The following is a 20,442-nucleotide window of genomic DNA, read 5'->3' on the forward strand; positions in this document are numbered from 1 at the left end:
AAGCTGCATTTTCCGAACCCTCTTCAAAGGCAGTCCCACATAGAGTGCATTGCAGTAATCTAACTTGGAGGTTACCAGAGCATGGACAACTAAAGCCAGGTTATCCCTATCCAGATAGGGGCGTGGCTGGGCCACCAACCGAAGTTGGTAGAAGGCACTCCGTGCCACTGAGACTACCTGAGCCTCAAGTGAGAGATGGTTCTTGGAGAACCTCTAAGTTACAAACCTGCTCCTTCAGGGGGAGTGCAACTCCATCCAGGACAGGTTGGACATCCACTATCCGGTCAGAAGAACTGCCCACTAGCAGCATCTCAGTCTTGTCTGGATTGAGCCTCAGTTTATTAGCCCTCATCCAGTCCATTGTCGCAGACAGACACTGGTTCAGCACATTGACAGCCTAGTTCTTCTTGTTCCATAGATCTTCTAGTTCTGTCAACTAAGTTTAAAGTCTCAAATCTGTTCCTTATTTGATCTTTATATTCTTCTGGGATGTTAGTTGAATTATATTTTGGCATTATGATTGCTTTGTTGTTGTTCTTCAGTTTTACTCTGATTTTCAGTATTACCAGTTCATGATCTGTACCACAGTCTGCTCCTGGTCTAGAAGGTATGGAGCTTCTCCATCTTCTGCTACCAATTATATAATCAATTTGATCCCTATATTGACCATTTGGTGATGTCCACATGTACAGTTGTCTTTTTGGTTGCTCAAAAAATGTGTTTGCAAGAAACAAATCATTGGCTTCACAGAATTCAGTAAGTCTTTCTCCTGCTTCATTTCTATCTCCTAAGCCCCATTTCCCCATCATTCCTAATTCTTTTCTGTTCCCTACTTTTGCATTCCAGTCTGCCATGATTATCAGCACATCTTGTTTTGGTGTGTGATCAATTTCTTCCTGTACTTCTGCATAAAATCTTTCCAATAGCTACTTTGTATAAAAGCAAAGTCTAATAATTATTACTTCAATAACTTCTTACATAAATGCAAAAAAACTTTCTTCAAAAGGTAGAAGAAACATTTTTATTTACAAAGCAAATCACATACACCAGGATATTAAACCAAACCATGGTAGCCATGCTTGTTTTCACCGTGCCACAAAATGTTTTGTGGCTGCTAACTCAAAGCTCAAATGTAAGGTAAACCCTTTGTTACTTTGTTGGGTCTATGACCGCAAATAAAATTTGCTGTTGTTGGTAAACCCTTGCTAACACAGACACACAACAAATTTTAAAAAAATCATTAAGAATTTTTTTTCTCCTTTGTGTTTGACTTCAAGTCAGATAGATAATAAATGTCACCCCGACGTTTAAAAGTCACACTTTTATAATTTTACAAGGATGCCTATTATACAATGCCTTCACTAGTAATTATTTAAGGACAATCATCATATGCTCCAACTGCCATTTGAAGCCAGTAGTCCAAGCTCCTAAAAATTACAAAGTTGTATAAATTCTCTCCCCCCTTCAGGAAACCATGTTCACTTTCTTTCCAGGAAACAGGGCTGTCAGCAAAGCCATGCACAACCAGAGATATCCAATCAGCCAATTTTGGTTCTTCAAAATAGGAACTGTTGAAAGAAAAGCATCATTACAAAATGATATAAAGCTGTACAAGAGAAGTGAAATCATAAGTTATTTAACAAACAGCTTGATTCTAGAGCTATATATTGAGAAATATGTCTTTCTGATAAAAGAGTATGCATCTAAGGTTGCAGCCAAAGCTATTGTCAAGAATGCCTGGTTTGTAAGGTTGTTAACTAAAACAGTTCCGTAGCAAGGAATTGGGGGGGGGGCATCTTGCCTGAATTAGGGTTTCTGGGGGGCCATGAGACTGTTGGTTCTCACAGCTGAACTCGGTTAATTAGGCAGTGAGTAAGAACACTTGCTTATCAGCCTGAGACTGGTATCTCAAGGCCACAGGCCTGGAAAGGTTGGAGAAGCACGTGACCGTTAGGTGCAAAAGCTCTGGAAGATTTTATCATCATCAGAAAGACCCTTGATTGGCTAATTAATTCCTGGCTGTTGCTGGGCTTTTCCCCATAAAAAAATAGGACTAAGATTCTGGGTCTTTGTTCCTCAATGTTCCTTGGTGCTATCAGATATTGGGGTTCCATCCTCCATCTACCATCCAGGCTATATATTTCTAGGGAGATGTGGAACCATAAAGTTACTCTGCTTGTCTTCCTATATTGTACAAGTATGGAATAGGCTAGACAGATTTGTTATTTTTGCTTGTGACTTGAACTCTCTGCCTTTTCTATTTTACCTAACCGTAGCGGTGTTTGGTTTAAGGAATTATTGTGCTGCTACATTTTTGCACTTATATTTTATTCTAATAAAGCTACTTCTTATTTACCAGTATGTGTTCATTTCAGGGGGAAATTGGCTCTGAATCCGGCACCTGGGCCAATTAGCCACAGACTACCATATAGTGGGGTATTTTGCCTTGAGGGTTCCATGGCAAGAAGTGCATCCTTGCCTCTTGTCTTCTGGAATCCTTGGCAAGTCTATTTCTGGCCCTCTGGGTTTCCCCTTGGCCCAGAGTAGTTGACCAGGTTTGTTTCCCCTTGGACCAGAGTAGTTGACCAGGGTTAAGGGGTGGTAGCAGTGTACCTACTTTGCAGGATTGGTGTTGGTTTAACTCAGCCCTGGTAAGGGAGGCACTGGTTGACTAAGATCCAGACTAAGGATGGTATTCATCTCAGTCGTGTTCAGAATAAACCCACTGAAATCAAAGGACGAGTTAAGTCTACTCTGAGTATGACTTAGTGAATATTGCTGTTAGTTGCACTATTGAAATCAATCTGGAAAGTCAGTCATAGGACAAGACCTCTTTCAACAAGTCTTAAGTAGAGACCTTATCTGTTTTTAAAATGTTTCACAGTGTTTTTAGAGTTTTATTTGCCACCCTGGGCTCTTTCTCAGAGGAAGGGCAGAATATAACTTTAAATAATAATAATGATTGCAATGAGAAGAGCAACTTTCATCCCATAGAATATGCAATAATACAATAGCTATTTTCACTGGAACAAGTCAAAGTCGCTTTACACAGACAAAAAAGAACAGTTACTGTATGTGAAAATTTGGTTTCTGTTTGCCAAACAAAATGTTTTTCCTGCTAATAAATGTGGATCATTAGGTGTTTTTTTAAAAAAAATCTAGTACTAGATACAGGGGACACAAACGTTTATAGAATAATACTATAAGAAACAAATGATATTATTCTTGAATACATTTTAGTTCAGTTTTGTTATTATAATCATGACTTACGGCTATATTCAACTAAATTTTACTCAGAAGACCCATTAAAAAGGCCATGACTAATCTGGGCCCATTAATTTCAATGGGTCTACTCTGAATAAAAGTTAGTTGAATCCAACCCTTAATTTTTAAAAAGTCAGAAACCATTTTAGAAGAATTGCAAGGAAAAATCTATTGTCCTCCTGTCTTGGTAAGACTTCACCTTTTGTACATTCCACTAACCAGTGCAATAGCTCAATCTGAGAAGCTTCCAACATAATGGGCAGAATCCAAAACTGCGTGAGTAAACATCTGCTTATGAGATAGGACTCCTTCTCTTCCCTCCTGCAATCCCCCATACATCCACCCCCCAAAAATAAAATATGTTTGAGGGAGCTGATTTTGAGGGTGCGCAGGGAGATGCAGGTGGGAGGAAAGGAAACTGAAGTTTCACTGTGTGAGCTAAAGTCTGTTCCACTCACGCACAGACAGCTTTGGATACAGCCGAATAACTTTATCAGGTGTGGAGAAATGATATCACGAAGATATTTGAAAATGAAGTGCTCTAGTTTTTATGTTAAATACAATGGGAAACATTCTGCCAAAATTAAGCACCTTTAAGCCCCACTGATTTCAGTGGAAGAATTAAGCATATATGGTAATCGTTTTGATTGGAAATCAATACACCTTATTTTGGTATTAAATCTTCATATTAAAGGAAAATCAATGCAGCAAATAGCTTAAAACAAACTTACAAATAAGACAAATAAGGCACCAAAGCAAAAAAAGTACTTAATCCACAATAAAAATTAGAAAAATGTTACAAACCTTGCAAAATTATCTCAAAACAAAAACTCTTCAAACAAAACAAACATCATACAGTTTTGATTAAATTCACATGCAGTGCAATCCTATGCATGTTTATTCATAAGTAAGTTGTGCTGGTGTCAGTGGGGTTTATTCTCTAGTAAGCATATTTAGGACTCAGTCTACACAACTCCAGATGCTGTTATAAAATGCTAACTAGGTCAGATTGTATAATTGCTTACCGTATTTGTTCCAATAAATGAATTATCTTCTCTGGAAGTATAAAACCGGTTACTGTACACAACAAAGCTTGTTCTACCAATGTACTTGGCTGAGGGCATGAATATGTTGATAAGAAACTAGAGGACGTGTTTTCTCTGCAAACAGAAGGTATGTCAAATAAGACACTCTGCAAAACTAACATTTTAACATACCGATAGGTAAATAAGGTATCCCGCCTTAAAAATATCTGTACACTAGGAAGCTAAATCATCAAGTGCTGAGCAATTATCTCTTCTACTGGATTCGCTAGTGGACTGTGTCCTATGAGATCTGTGGATGATAGTGATGTTCCGTTGAAAAATTCAGTTCCCTTTTCATAACCTAGATGTGACAATAACTATCTAAGGGAGCAATCCAACAATAACTATTTAAGGGAGCAATCCAATCTCAGCTCTGCCAGAAGCCCCCCATCTTGGCTGAGCTGCAGCATCACCAGGAACCTGCCAGTGCTGCTGGGGGTCCACCTGTCGGGACGCAGGGTTGGGGTCCCGGGGATTTAGATCAATGGGATTCACAAGAACTGGAGAGAAGGGAGGGGGTCACCTCGCCCGAGTGGAGCGAAGACGAAGGAGAGGACATTCCAGAGATAGAGTTACCTAGCAACGGGAACCTTGAGGATTTTACAGTTGCAAAATCTCCCTTGGAAGTTCCCACGCCTCCCCTGCTCCGAAGCTCAGAGCAAACGGGGGAAGAGGGAGGGCTGCCCAAGACAGAGAAGCCTGCAGAAAGGCCTGCCCCCTCCCTTTCCCCCATACCGGAGTCGGAGACTTCAGAAGAGGAGGGGCCCATGCTTCCCCCGTCGCCGCGTACTCGAAGACAGTTGAAGAGACAAGTAAGGGGGAGGAGAGGGAGGGTGGCGACTGAGGGTCCGGTAAGGAGGAGCGAAAGACTCCGCACCCGTTTGCCCCCTTCTTAAGAGACAGGCGGGAAAGCAGTTCCTTGCTCTGTCAACTTTCTTCCACGCCGCAGGATCTGTAACTCTGTGCTGCTTCATGAGAAGGCGCAGTTTATGTTTGGATATTACCTTAATTAAAACTGAATTGCTTTCAACCACAAGCCTGGTTCCTGAGTCCCATCCTGGGCCTGACACCACCAGCCTGTCTGACGGAGAGCCGGTGGAAGCTCCGGAAACAGGGCATTCTGGGGGAGGAGCTGTGTGTGGGGGACTTATGCAAGATCCAAGGCCCCCTTGGAGCACTCCCCTGGGTCCTGATCCACATGTACAAAGACTAGTGGAATAAAATAATTACAATGGTGGTTTATGCGTAGCACTTACCAGTAGGCCTATTCTTGGGAGCCAGCTCTTTCCATCTGGCTCCTGCACACAGCTCCTGAGAGAGCCTGCATTCAGCCAGGCTGGCAACACCCAAGCAGCAAGTGGATACCATGGAGCTTCCCGCCAGGTCCTTATCCGCCGACCTCCCCTCCCGCCAGCTACCAATAAGTTGGATTGCGCTGCCCATGACATTATGTGCATACACAGAGTCTAAATACTTTTATTTATAAAAATATTTATATATTGCCAACCCATATAAAATAATCAGGGTGATGTACAACAATACAGTAAGACAAAGAACACCATAAAAATAACACAAAATAATTAAAATGACTGGCTAATCAAGAAGGTTGCATCAACCTGTTGACATGAAAAGGTCTTCAAGAGATGCCTGCAAGTTAACCCCTTTTGTGTTGGGGTTATTCCCCCCTTTTACTCCGCTGTTCTTTAATTTTGATATGATGGGTTTTGCTGTTTTCCCTACCATACTTATTATCTATTCATCATCATCAATGTTATTTGATTTGATTTTAAGCCACCTGATTTCTTAAGAAAAAAATGAGGTATATATACAGTGCCTTGCAAAAGAAATCAGACCCCTAACCAATGCTCGTATTACTGAAGTACAAATGGTACATTGTAATTTTGTTCTCTATGATATTTTATTTTAAAACGCTTAAACTCAAAATCAATCATTGTAAGGTGACATTGGTTTTATGTTGGGAAGTGTTTGTTAGAAACATAAAAAACTGAAACGTTTGGCTTGCGTAAGTATTCAACCCCTGTCCTGTGGAAGCTCCCAGAGTACACAGATGAAAGAAATTGCCCTATCAAGGACACAGTTACCTTACCACTGTCCTCCACCTGTGAACCATTAAAGTTGCTGTCACACTGTCAGGATAAAAACCCCACTATTGAAGGATCATTGGTCAGGCTCTGGATCTGAAGGAAAATGAAGACCAAAGAGCATTCTACAGAAGTGAGAGATCATGCAATACAAATACATTGATTAGGAAAAGGGTACAAAATAATATCCAAGTGTTTGGCTATCCCAATGAGCACAGTTGGATCAATAATCAGGAAGTGGAAGCTGCATCACACCACCCAGGCACTGCCAAGAAAAGGCTATCCCTCAAAACTCAGCACTCGAACAAGAAGGAGACTCGTGAGAGAAGTCACAGAGGGGCCAACAATCACTTGGAAGGAGCTACAGAGTTCAGTGACTGGGAGTGGAGGAATGGTGCACCATATCAATAGCTCTGCCTAACACTGGCCTGTATGGGAGAGTGGCAAGAAAGAAGCTGTTACTCAAAAAGTACTATCTGAAAGCACGTCTGGAGTTTGCCAGAAAGCATGAGAGTGCCCCAGCTGCAATGTGGGAAAAGGTTTTGTGTCAGATGAGACCAAGATAGAGCCTTTTGGACCAAAACTCAAGGTGCTATGTGTGGCGCAAACCTAACACTGCCCTATCCCTCAAGACACACCATCCCTACAGTGAAGTATGGTGGTGGCAGCATCATGGTGTGGGGATGCTTCTCATCAGAAGGGACTGGACATTTTGTTAAAATTGAAGAAAGAACAGATGGAGCAAAATACAGGGAAATACTGCAAGAGAACCTGCTTCAGTCCACTAAAAAACTGAGGCTTGGGAGGAAATTCACTTTTCAGCAAGTCCTGATCTCAATCCCACTGAGAATGGTGGCACTCTTTGAAAATTGCGGTCCGCAAGCGACGTCCAACCAACCTGAATGACCTAGAACGAATCTGCCAAGAATGGGACAAAATCCCTCTGTGTGCAAAGCTGGTACATACACACCCCAAAAGATTTAAAGCTGTTATTGAAGCTAAAGGTGTGTCTACCAAATATTAATGTTGGGGGGGGGGAGTTGAATACTTATGCAAGCAACATGTTGCAGTTTTTTATGTTTCTTACAAATATTTTCCAACATAAAACTAATGTTACCTTACAACAATTGATTTTGAGTTTCAGTGTTTCAAAATAAGGTATCATACAGAACAAAATTAGAATGTACCATTTGTAATGCAGTAATATTGGCACCTATCAGCATTGGTCAGGGGTCTGATTACTTTTGCAAGGCACTGTATTTACAGCAAGCAACAGATACTTACAAGCCAACATGAGTGAAAATGGCACCCAGCCATTCAAAGAATTCCTGTGCACTGCATGCTGCTTCTGGCTCTCCTTGCAGTTTATTATTCTCCAGAACTGGACACTGCACATTTCTTAATGTGTTGAATGTGATTTTTGGCTGATATGCCTGTATTTGGTTTTTGGAAAAGTATGACATCAAACTTGATGGTTCTTCTGATCCTTAAAAGCAAACATCATATATCCAAAATTAAAAAATGAGCAATACAAAAAAAAGCATTTTGTTTCAAACTGTTCCAACTGTTTTATGACTGTATGTGATGTGGAAGGATTAGGTTAAAAACAGCCCTGAAATTAAATATACTTGCAAAGTGTTCATCTATGCCAAGTCAAAGGCCTAAAATTGCCAGCCTCCTCCCTCAAGTTGTCAGATTCCTTTTAGGATACAAACTATACTTGCAGATCCAGTTTATGCTGGAGAGCAACCACACTGAGCCACTTTGCCGGAATTTACATGATTGACTTCATTACTGAAAGTACAAAATATTAGATAACATCCTTAAACAAAGTTTGTACAGGATGCACTGGGAACAAGAATTAAAATGTTCTATTGGAAAAATACTAGAAAGTACATGCAAACTAGGAACTGCATAAACTCATCATTCAAATGCACTCCTTATCCCGCCCATCCATACCTTAAGGCTTATTATAATATCAGTAGCATGATTTGTAAGAGCAATTAATTGATATGAGGTTCAATTAAAATACTCTTGTCTATTTTGGAAATAAATATGCATTCTCTCATGAGATGGCATCTGTCTCCATTACTGATTTTCAGGAGAAATTTTAAAACATTCCTGTTAACCCAGGCATGTGATGGCTGAGAAATACTGGCCATGGCAACCATGAAATTAATAACTGAAGGTATGTGATTGCTTTTAAAAAGTTTTTAGGCATTCTAAATAATTTAGATGGCTTTTAATTGTTTTTAAATATGATTTTATTTTATTCTAAATTGCACTGTTTTAACATTTTGTTGTTTGCTACCCTGGGCTCCTTCGGGATGAAGGTGGGAAGCAAGTTTAATAAATAATAACTTATTGTGTTCTCAAAACATAATAAATTATTACTTTTGGTGCTAATATGTCACCGCTTCCCACAAATTTAGTTCTCCTTTTGATGCGTTTTTTTCTGAAGAAACAGTAGTGCACATACAAAAAGAAGCATTCCAGCCTATCATTTAAAGATAATCCTATTTCTTAAAGAGGATGCATATTTCCCAGTCTGGAGTCTTGCAAAACCTTTCCTGTATTATATTTACATGCACCTTAAATATGCATAAACACCTATAGATCACATCTAAAAACACCAGACACAGTCTTCAGAACAGAATAGATAATTTATGTCTTCTGCAGTTCCCTTTTATGATCAACTCACTATTACCTGTGTGGTGCCAAGCCAGCAAGAAATCAAACTCTAGCACCTTTTTTTCTTTCAAGGTCCAGATCACTCTGTTGTATTTCTTACTATCAGGACCACAGGCTGAATCAGTCAAGTCAACAGTAATAACTATTAACGGAAAAAGAGACAAATATTGATGTAATCATAGTATCGTAAGTCTATGTTACCTGGATACCTCAGTAGGTTCTCTCTCTTTTTAAATACATGTTGAACAATGTGATAAAAAATGTTATATACATCAGATATATTTATTACTTACAGACTGCCTTTCAACATAAAACTGTTCACAAGGCAGCCATTTAACATACAAATAAAAATAATCCATAAAAACAATATACCTCAACAAAAATTTAAAACTACATAAAATATTGAGAATCTCCATTAATCCCCAAATACCTAATGGAATAAAGGCATTTTATGCTGCTACAAAATGAGACCAGAGAAGGACACATATAAAGTTCCTGGGGAAGAGTATCTAACAACTGAGCCACAACAGAAAAAGCCCAGCTTCTAGAAGTTAATACCTTAACCTCCCTAAGGAAGGACTCTGGAACAAGGCCTCACTAGAAGGCTCATACACGAACATATGCTCTGTGAGATATATGGAACCCAGATTGTACATGGCATCAAAGCACCAAGAATTGAACCCTGAAACAAACAGGTAACAAATATTGGCCCCAACTCAGCTCTGTTCCACATAACTGCTACTGGCCCCAGGTGGGGATACAAATCCTAGTCTGCATCAAAAGCAGATTAAGCCAGTCCAATGAGGCATGTGTATACAATACTTGATGAGGCATCTGTAGTAGCTACATGTGTAGAGAACAACTCTTGTAAGTGTATCTCCCTTGTTTGATCAAAGGAATGGTCTTCATTTACAGGGGGGCTAATTTATTTATTTCAAGCAGAATCCAACTCAAATTCCGTATCTTAAAAGCTTGGGGTGTGAGCATTTAGGGTGCTATATTTGAAAGAAACCCAAGGAATTTGGAAAGAAGTGTGGCATTGTCCAAGAAATGGATACTGGTACATACGACTTTTATATGAATACTTACTGTATCGCATGGGCTTTTTACCAGAATATAGAGAAGGACGGCCTTGCAGTCCAAGCTCTTCATAGGTATCCTTGTCTACTGATAGAATTAATTTGCCTACAAACAAAAATGATTTTAAGTAACCATATTTTCAGACTTCTGAATACACACTACAATATAAAAACATAACCACAAAACAAACCATTAAGGCTACACAAATATTATGACCTGTTATCAGCCACATTGGTTCTAATCTAGTATCTATTTTGGAAAGTTGTTTGTTGCTGTGAATTTAGATACCTCTGAGATCAAGGAGCAGGTCTTTGTCTACGATTGGATACAACTGGACATCATTTTGAATCCAGACGGTGGACTGAACCATTCAAATGCACTGATCTCTTGGTTTCTTAGGATTCCTGAGCAACGCCTAGTACGAGGCTCTTAGTAAGTAATATGGCACCTAAGCTTCAGTTCTATGAACAGGTATGGGAAAATTCTATCAATCTAATTACAGCTACTTAACAAAGATCATGGCTGAAAACACAAATGCTAATCCTAAACATAAATAACTAAAACTCAGCTTGATTTATTTCCATATAACTGACTTTAAGTGAATGAATTTGGAATTCTGCCTTCAATAATGCCGCCCTGAGCTCCTACTGAGAGGAAGGGCGGGATATAAATCTAATAAATAAAATAAATAAGTAATGAACAGCAATATATTATCCACATAAGGATAAGCAAATTTATGAACTTATATTAAGAATGTATTGCTTCAGCACATCTGAATTTGACTCCAACAGAAACGCTTTTTTATATGCCCAGTCGATCACTGTGCACTGCAGGTGAGGGCCTCCTACAGATACCACCTTATCAGGAGGTTTGTTCTGCACAATATAGGAAACGGATCTTTAGTGTGGCAGCACCTACCCTGTGGAATTCCCTCCCTTTGAATATTAGGCAGGCACCATCTCTGCTATGGTGCCTTTTGAAGACTTTCCTCTTTCAACAAGCCTTTTGAGACCTATCCCAGTCTGCATCTGTGTCAGAATTGTTTAATATGTTTTTTAATAATGTTTTTAACCCTTTTAAAGGTTGTTTTTTAAAATGTTTTTAATGGTGTTTTGTTTTAATGTATTTTAAGATCTGTTTTTATGTTTTAAAGTGTTTTAGTGCCTTGTTTGCCGCCCTGGGCTGCTGCTGGGAGGAAGGGCGGGATATAAATTAATTAAATAAATAAAAATAATAAATAAACAGGGCAACCCTTAATGACATTTCAGGCAGCCAAGTACCAATTGTCCAGATGAGCAACCAGCTAACAACAAACCATGTGCTTTTCTTTCTCCCACCTTAGGAATGTTGTCCCAGAAGACTGCCTCAATCTTTAAAGGCTAGGGAGGGCAGCTCAGAATTTACCTACATAGTTTTCAGCTGATGAAAAGACAGCCATATGATAACTGTATATATACATGCTGTGGTTCATACACTCATCTGGCTGATTGCCTTTGCATTCTGGAAGAACAAGTGTTCAATACGCATGACATGAGGACTGCATACATAGGTCTATATACTTGGAGGCCTGATTCTTGTAACCCTTCATCCTCAAAGAGAGGCTGAAAGACTGTGTGAATTAAGCCTATGCATGTAAGAATGCATGCATGGAACACCCCAGTCATTCATTACCTAAAATGAGCAGTGAGAGATGAACACATGCATGCTTGATTTTCTACTACAAAACATGATCACTGGTAGGTGAATGAATTACACCCTCCCTCCCTCCAACACACGTGCACATAGCTTTTAGGGATCACGAGTTAGTCTCACTGAATTCAGTGACGCTTTTTAGAACTATAAAATTTATAAACAGTTAAAAATCTGCTTGTTTTCAATGTAATTTCATACCTGTTGGTAGAAGAGCAGCTGTACTGTCTTGGTCAATCCTCGTTGTATATGTAAGAGCATAACAAGAACCTAAAACACACAAAGACTTCCACTTGTTTCTTTTTCATTTTAAAAGATTATCAGTTTGTTTTTGTTTATTATATCCTCTTCTTCAAAAAACCTCCGTAGGGTCATTTATCTGTTGCTACTTCACTTTGGCTTGATTTCTCACACATCAGCAACAGGACTAGGCCCTTTTGTTTCACTCTTGCAGAACAGCAATATGAGAACGCCATTGCTAACATCACAAGAAAGACTGCATCCCAGGATCACAATAACAAGCCTTCAATATCTCCTGCAGCCAGAAGACAATGAACCAGTGCAATCTACAACTTCAGAACTATCATACTATATACAATGTTAGACCCTAAAAGTGCAGAAATTGTTATAATTGCACTAACTGCTAAAAAGCAAAAACAATACAACTGAGAATAATGCTCAGTTTCTCTAATACAGTAATACTTGTGTTAAATCCTCCAGGAAAGAAGCTCCTTTTAACAGTCTTTTTTGGGTGCATGGGGGGGTGCACACTCTGGCAGTCAGAATGTGGCTCCATGTCTACTGGAATGTGGTTGCTGTAGGCAGCTCTCTCATGCATGGCTGGAATGGCACTAGTGCCTTGCCAAGTAGCGCAGGCACCTCCACAGTAAACTGTGCTTTGGGTGCCCTGGAAGCACTGTTACTGCAGACATGTCTGCTAGAGTGCAGGAAAGGATGGCAGAGGTAGAGAAACCAAAACAAACGGGGGGGGGGGTGGCTGCCCCTTGCGTGCCTGCTCAAGTATATGGAGAGAACTGTGCTCAAAGCTTTAGATTGCTACAGCAAGATGCTACATGATAAAAGATAAAAGCAAGGCAGACATTCCTGGATGCATTTTGGAAGCCTTCAAGCAGTCTGTAGGCAAGGTTTACCTGACCTGGTTGCTTCATTTCAGACATGTGTATTGTTAGTTTTGAATAAAAAGTTTGCTGAAATATGTTGAATTGCTCTTCTTTTTTGTGGTGAAGGAACTTATCCCTATTCTTTCCATATTATTCCTACCTCTGGTATCAAAGTTTATTTTATTTTATTTATTTATTTGTTTCATTTATAAACCGCCCATAGCGAATGGCTCTCTGGGCGGTGTACAAAAAGGTTAAAATACAGAATATCACAATAAAAACAGCCTACAAACAGTAAACAGAAAGTTTCTGTTAAAGTACTAATGCCCAGGAATGCATATACTTTGTTAACTGAGGTATTACTGTACACTGTTGTACTTCTCTTCCAAAGTTCTTCAAGAGCCAAAAATGTCAAAAACTGATTTTCTTTAAACTAATTACAATCCATCTCTTTTACCCAGCAGTTTCAAGCATGCTTTAACTATTTCAGTTGTTTCTTACCTTTCTTCACAAATGTGTTAATAAATTCTTGTGCAACTAACTCATGAAGCGGCAAATTCTTCACCAGGTAGTACTGCCCAACATCTGCAAGTGCATTTTTTAGTGCTTCTGGAACTGTTCCACAATCGGGGATCAAAAAGGACACCTATTCAAGGAACATTTTCATTTATAAAATAGATTGCAAAATGACCTTTTAAACATTAAAACGAAAGAACACTTTGTGTTTTATATGAAATAATATCCCCAACCACAAAGCAGTTTTTAACTCTATAATTAATAGATATTACTCTTCTGCTTGTACCTAAATGCTGGTAATTCTATTTCATGTATTGTATTTGTAATCTACTATTCTACCAAGGAATTCAAAGTAACAGGATTTATTCCATTTTATCCTCACAGCAATCCTGCCTGTTAGGTACACTGAGAGTATGTTTGTGAGAACAGGAACCTGAACTAGATGGGTCACTGGCCTGATCCAGCAGGCTCTTCATATGTTTTTGTTCACAATGAACGCAGCTACACATAAACTCTGCACATGTAAAAGTGTTTGTATGAAAAAGTGCACACTTGTTGATTTGTACAGTTCAACTACTTTGTACACAGATTGTACACTCATGAATACTCCTAGTGACTTAGTGCAACTTGTGGGTTTTACTGCTGAGCGGGAAACTGAACCCAACTTTCCCCAGTCCACTACGCTCTGTCCAGTAATCTACCCTAGCTATTGCTATTTATCACTGATTTTAATAACTTATGTATATTGTTGTGACCTGCCCTAAGCCTTACTGGTGAAGGGCAGTTATAACAAGTGGGCCACTAAGATCCTCAGCAATTTTCAAGCCATCCCTGGGGGAAAAAGTTTGAGAACAATTATAATAGATTGAATGGAATGCGTTTTTTAAATGCTGTTGTAAAGCGCCACATAGAAAATAAAAACATTAAATAAATTTCAGATAGATAAGATACTTTCAGAGTCTATTAGTGTGTTACAGCAAAGACATCAGTCTTGCAGCACCCTAATGCAGTACATGTAATACATGAAACGCTATCCTTAGTTGGCAGAGCTGTGCACACACATGCATTTTTCAGTAATTTGCCCAATATGCAATAATTTGGGAGGGGGCAAATAGCAGTGGTGTAATGGAGCAGGGAAGAAGAATCGCCATTTATACCACAGCAGGAATGATAATGTCATACCTGGGAATGCTCTTAGTCAAGCTTCTGCATGCCAAATACATATGCTTTTCTCAGAGAGAAACCCACCAAATAAGCCAAGGAAAGGAAAAAGTCGGTTACGTTATCATGCATGGATAACATGCCATATTTATTTTGAAAAATGCCAGTCTCCTTACTATGACCAACTAAAAAGCCACAAAATAGTAAGCAAGATTTTGAATTCACCATAAATCGTTATCAAGTTGGATGTTAAAAGCAGTTGGACGGGGTGGTGGATGTACAAAGGCCTTAATAGTTGCATTGCTCAAAAATCGCTGTAGACTTAGAGGGGCTACGGCAATGGGGGCTGTCATGAAGAGCGCCTGCACTTCAGAACTAACCGATGCCAAACGGCAACGCAGTTCAAGAAAGTCCTGTATCTCCAACTTAAAAAATATTCACAACAGCGACAACTGCCGATACAGAATCATCCGACGTAAGTCAGCGAAATCTCGACTCTCCCTGGAGCCGCTAGCAAAGCGGTTCCCACAGACTCCCAGAGTCTAGGATTCCACCTGGAGCGACAAAAGTCTCTACACCCTCCCCCCCCGTCGCCTGCTCACCAAGCAGCGGGACCCACGTTCCCTCCCTCGCACTCACCCGGCAATTGAAGGCGTGGTCCCGCACGTGAGCCGCGTGGCGGGACCGCTCGTGCCGCATATGGCTTCTCTCGCATATCAGCAGATGACGAGGAAGCTCGCGGAGCCACCGCAACGGCACAAACATCCTCAATGCCTTCTGCGATCGCGCGCCACCACCTGCGGAAGCTCAACCCGGCCAAAAGGGAGGCGGCGCATAGACGTCACTCAGTCGTATAAGAGGATCTAGCTGGCGGGAAGACTTGCGCATGCGTGCTAGCTGCTAGGGAAGCACGCCTGCCCCTGCTTAGATGCCCTCAGTTACTTGGAGCAGAAGTGACGGGTAGAGAGGCTTAGGAGAGAGAGGAAAAAAGACTACAGTACTCGAAAGTCCGACAGAAATAAAACAAGCGACTTATTGAAAGAAAACCTATCCACAACAGAGAAGCGCGACTGTAGGTACCACAGGAGTTTGTTGTTGTTGTTGTTGTTGTTGTTATGTGCCTTCAAGTCGATTACGACTTATGGCGACCCTATGAATCAGTGACCTCAACAGCATCTGTCATGAACCACCCTGTTCAGATCTTGTAAGTTCAACCACAGGAGTAGTGGTGATAAAAAACATAATCAAAAGTGAAACTTTGTTGGGAAGAACGGAATATCATGACATTTCAGGCTCCTAACAGCGAGAACAAAGGCAATTATTTCCATTTCTGCTTCGTCCTATCCAAAAGGCTCAGTTGGTATCAACACACTGGAATATATTTGTTAGCTGAAAACAGTCTAAATCCTGTGGCCAGACGACAAGACTATATCTACCCCTTTGAGCAAAACTTGTTTTGGACAGATAGAAATGCAGCTATTAAGGCTTCTATACATTTAGCACACAGGTACGTTCGAGGCTGGTTCATGGGGCAAGTTGTTAGCGTAAAGAGTGTAATTATCCAAACGCTAAGCCAGTGGTTTATTATTTATTTATTTAAAATATTTCTATCCCGCCCTTCTACCCTGTAATAGGGCACTCAGGGCAGCTTACAATAATAAAATCAAACACGTACATAATAAAATTGTAAACAATAAAATCACAAAACATTAAAATACATAAAATACAATACACATACACACACATATATAGGGAGTGGTACTAAAGGGGACTACAAGGGTGAAATTTAACGTAGAAATCATAAAATCAGTGTCAGGCTCTACCTTCAGTTCCCAAACCTTTTCCAATACTCAAACAGGAGTTAAGGTACACATATGAAACACACACAAAAATTAAACATTTAATGCACATATATTGTTAAATCAACATAAAATCCCTGCTAGAATTCTGCAGGTGGTATTGAATCAATGCCCATATAAGGTAAAATACAAAAAATAAAATACAGCCATAAAATTCTGCAGATATAATAAATCAATGCTATGCAAGATGAGATACAAAAACAAAGTGCAGCCAAATGCATTTGAACAGTGAGTTTTCTTCAGTGGCCTTGTGACTTATTAGGCATACACTATAAAAGGTAAAAGATAAAAATATGTTAAGACATTACTTACTAATGGTGAGTGTCTCTGGATTTTTTTTAAAAAAGTAAACAGCTGATTGTTGGAAGAGAATGTTGATAGGGCTGGCATACTGGCAATTCAAAAAGTCAAAATTTCTGCATAAAAATAATTTAAAAGAATTTAATAAAACGCAATAACAATAATTAATAAAACAAAGATTTCACCATTGGTACATACCCTTTTCTCCTGTTGGTATATATCTAAAAATAATAACAAGGTTTCACCAACATTATACATCCATCCCACTATGGTTTCAATGCCATCAGCCAAGTTATTTAGTCACTACAAAGTCTAAAGATGTAGCACAGCTGTGAAATTTACTCCTCCAGCCACTAGGCATATGACATACCTCAGCTGGAGTAGCTCAACAATTTATATTAACCCTTGATAATCCACCAGAGGCACTTCACCATAAAGAAGATAATATAACAATTAATGCCACCTATGAACCAATTTAATTTCTTAAGAAAAATAATTCAATGTACATATTTTCAAAAATACAAATCACAAAAATTGAACAGATAAAATAGGAACCCAGGACAATACTTGCAGCACGGGTCCAGTTTGGGTCTTCATTTAGTCCATTTGACACCACTGTCTTCAAAGAAAATATCCAGAAAAGTTCTTTTTTTTCTTACTTCCAGTTGTCTTCCTTCTCCTGTAACTTTCTCAAGCACGCAGAATCTTACATCCTTTTCAGTATGTGCACAATGTATATAATGTTTTACCATAGGGGCATGTAATCTTCTATTTTTAATACAACTCTTATGTTCACTAATTCTCATTTTAATTTTTCTAGTTGTCATTCCTACGTATATACGATTACAAGGGCACTGAATAGCATATACAATCCCCTTGGTGTTACAGTTGTAAAATCCTCTGAGAACATACCTCTTATTATCCACCTGATTGGTAAAACTATTTGAGTTTAACACAATTCATACAGGTACTACTACATCGATTATAAGGGAAGTGTGTAATCACACATGTGTTTTTATCCATCCTCTGATGTCACTACGTACTAAAAGATCTTTCAAGTTAAAAGCACGTTTAAATATACATAAGGGTTTCACTTTGCATCTAGGAATGTCAGACAGTAAGTTCCAATATTTCAGTATAATTTGTTGGATTTGTCCATTGTACCCATCAAATGTTAAAGGTATTATCCTGGAGTCTGCATCAATTGGTTTTCTGAATATATCTGTATATATTGATGGTTTATTTTTTATAACTATTATATCTAGGAGATTTATTCACTAATAGGCAAAAAACCTTGCGGTTTAAGAATGTACCTATAGCCCACAGATATTTCTATCAAACTGTAAAAAGCAGGGAAATTGGGCAGCTATAGTGAATGCACCAGGGGAGCAGGAGACCTAACCTCCTCTCTGAGATATTATACTGCCCTACAAATTTATATCGGTATTTTTCATGGTTTCCCCCACCTTTTTATTCTTCAGCAGATACATGTAGTCTCCAAACCAAATTTAAACCAAAGCTGTTCCTAGCCACACCACACCAGACCTTTATTTCATTTTAGACAGTCATGGCTTCCCCCAAAGAATCTTGGGAAGTGTAATTTGTGAAGGGTGCTGAGAGTTGTTAGGAGAGGCCCTATTCCCCTCACAGAGCTACAATCCCCAGAAGAGGGGCTAACTGTTAAAGCACTCTGGCCACTGGAGCTCTGTCAGGGGAATAGGAGTCTCCTAGCAACTCTTAGCACCCTTCACAAACTACACTTCCCAGGATTATTTGGGGGAAGCCAGGATTGTCTAAATTGGAATAACTGTCTGGCCTGCGTGTGGCCCCTGGTTAGACAAGCCAAGCAGCTGTGAGTCTGGCTTTTGGAACAGCTGGTTCTTAATGAGCATGCCCGACTTAATAATAGACTTCAGTGCTAAATTTCTTAAATTAAGTAAAAATCAGCCAGGCATTTTTTTAACCTTTAAACTGCAGAAGATGAAGGTCAGAGTATGGGACAAGGTCAGTAATAGGATTACAGGCATTCTGTGAACATGGCTGATTTTTAATTAATTTCAACAAATTATAAGACCATCGACAGAAGAAAGACCAACAGAGGTCTGGATTTTTTTCTTCTCGTTTTACACTTTGAACTATGGATTCTCTCTGTTTTGTGTATTGCCATGAAAACTTGGAGGGTTGTTAAGCAAGCGTTTCTGAGTTCAGGACTATACGTTTTGTACAGTTTTGTTTTGAAATGAGCTTATGGGAAGCATCAGAATGGCATGGGGGGTATTTTCAATTTAACATTGCGGAATGTGAAAAATCCATGCTGGCTATAGTATACAGTCACTCTCCTGGCTGTATAATTCTTGATGCATCATAGTTCAAGTCAGATATAATGGAATTATGCTTGTTTATATAATCTTTACATTTCAAAAGATTTTCCACGGATCCCTCCCAAATTAAAAAAAAATCATCCAAATATCTTTTATATGTGCTTATAGACTTCAAGAACTCATTAGTCAAATTCAAGATATGTATTTGCTCAAACCAATCCATAAATAGGTTTGCCAGTTCCGGGGCAAATTTACAACCCATAGCTGTTCCAGATACTTGCCAGTCCCAGTACTGAGTTTGAAATAATAGAATTTTTTCTTGAATGCCACTTCTGCTAAAGAGCAGATAAAACTGGTTGGTGGACTTCTACAGTTTTCCATCCTATTTAGAGTCGATTCAATTACTTCCATAGCTTGTTCCTGGGGTATATTAGTATACAGTGCTGCTACTTCCATAGTGAAAAGTAAAGTGTCCTCCTTCTCCAAGCTGACTGTCTGCAACTATTTTAAAAAATCCCCTGTGTCTTTTATATAAGGTTTTATTTGTGGAATGGTTTCAAAAATGGTTCCAGAATTGATCCACATCCTGATATTATAGGTCTACCTGGCAATGGGTCTATCCCTTTATATATTTTTGGTAGAAGGCAGAATACTAGTATTCTGCTTTCCGCTTCTAAAGAAAAATCACGAGGTTTTTTTTGTCAATGTAACCTTCCAACAAGCCCTCATCCACAATTTTTACTACATCTTTTCCTACCACCAATGATTGGATTCTCAATGCATGGAACATAATGAGCTCTTTGTCCAAGCTATCTATAAGCTTCTGTTAGGTAGTCCTTAGTATCCCAGACTTGAACAACAACAGCTGAGGTATGCCATGTGCCTAGTGGCTGGACGAGTAAATTCCACATCTGTGCCACATCTTTAGACGCAGCAGTGACTATTTTTATAATAACTTAGCTGATAAGGCATTGAAACCAAAGCAGGATGGATACATGTTGGTGAAATCTTGTTACTATTTTTAAATATATACCAACAGGAGAAAATGGTGACATCTTTGCTTTATTATTATTACTGCATTTTATTAAATTCTAATTTTAAATTATTTTTCTGCAGAGATTTTGAATTTTTGAATTGCCAATGTATCAGCCTTTATCAATGAGAATAACATATAAGGATAAGTTGGTCTACAGTATCCTCTTCCAACAATTAGCTGTTTGGTTTTTTAAAAAATCCAGACACACTCACCATTA

At 39.1% G+C, this 20,442-nt stretch overlaps 1 protein-coding gene across 2 annotated transcripts; it reads right to left on the minus strand.

The window, feature by feature from the left end:
- Positions 1 to 1,014: 1,014 nt before the first annotated feature.
- RPP40 (ribonuclease P/MRP subunit p40) lies at positions 1,015 to 17,183 on the minus strand. 2 transcript variants are annotated; one of them, XM_061591249.1, is made up of 9 exons: positions 17,067 to 17,183; positions 16,881 to 16,984; positions 13,534 to 13,678; positions 12,113 to 12,181; positions 10,232 to 10,327; positions 9,159 to 9,284; positions 7,736 to 7,937; positions 4,290 to 4,424; positions 1,015 to 1,568 (listed from the first exon to the last, which is right to left on the minus strand). In XM_061591249.1, the coding sequence occupies exons 2-9, from the start codon at positions 16,956 to 16,958 to the stop codon at positions 1,373 to 1,375; spliced, it is 1,047 nt and encodes a 348-aa protein (XP_061447233.1). In that variant the 5' UTR covers positions 16,959 to 16,984; positions 17,067 to 17,183; the 3' UTR covers positions 1,015 to 1,372. The 2 variants fall into 2 exon arrangements, with proteins under 2 accessions (XP_061447233.1, XP_061447223.1); XM_061591239.1 differs by lacking the exon at positions 17,067 to 17,183 and adding an exon at positions 15,349 to 15,678 and having other exon boundaries at positions 1,017 to 1,568; positions 16,881 to 16,970.
- Between the last annotated feature and the right edge of the window lie 3,259 nt (positions 17,184 to 20,442).

The sequence above is a fragment of the Rhineura floridana genome, chromosome 1 (assembly GCF_030035675.1).
Source record: "Rhineura floridana isolate rRhiFlo1 chromosome 1, rRhiFlo1.hap2, whole genome shotgun sequence".
Classification (NCBI taxonomy): Eukaryota; Metazoa; Chordata; class Lepidosauria; order Squamata; family Rhineuridae; genus Rhineura; species Rhineura floridana.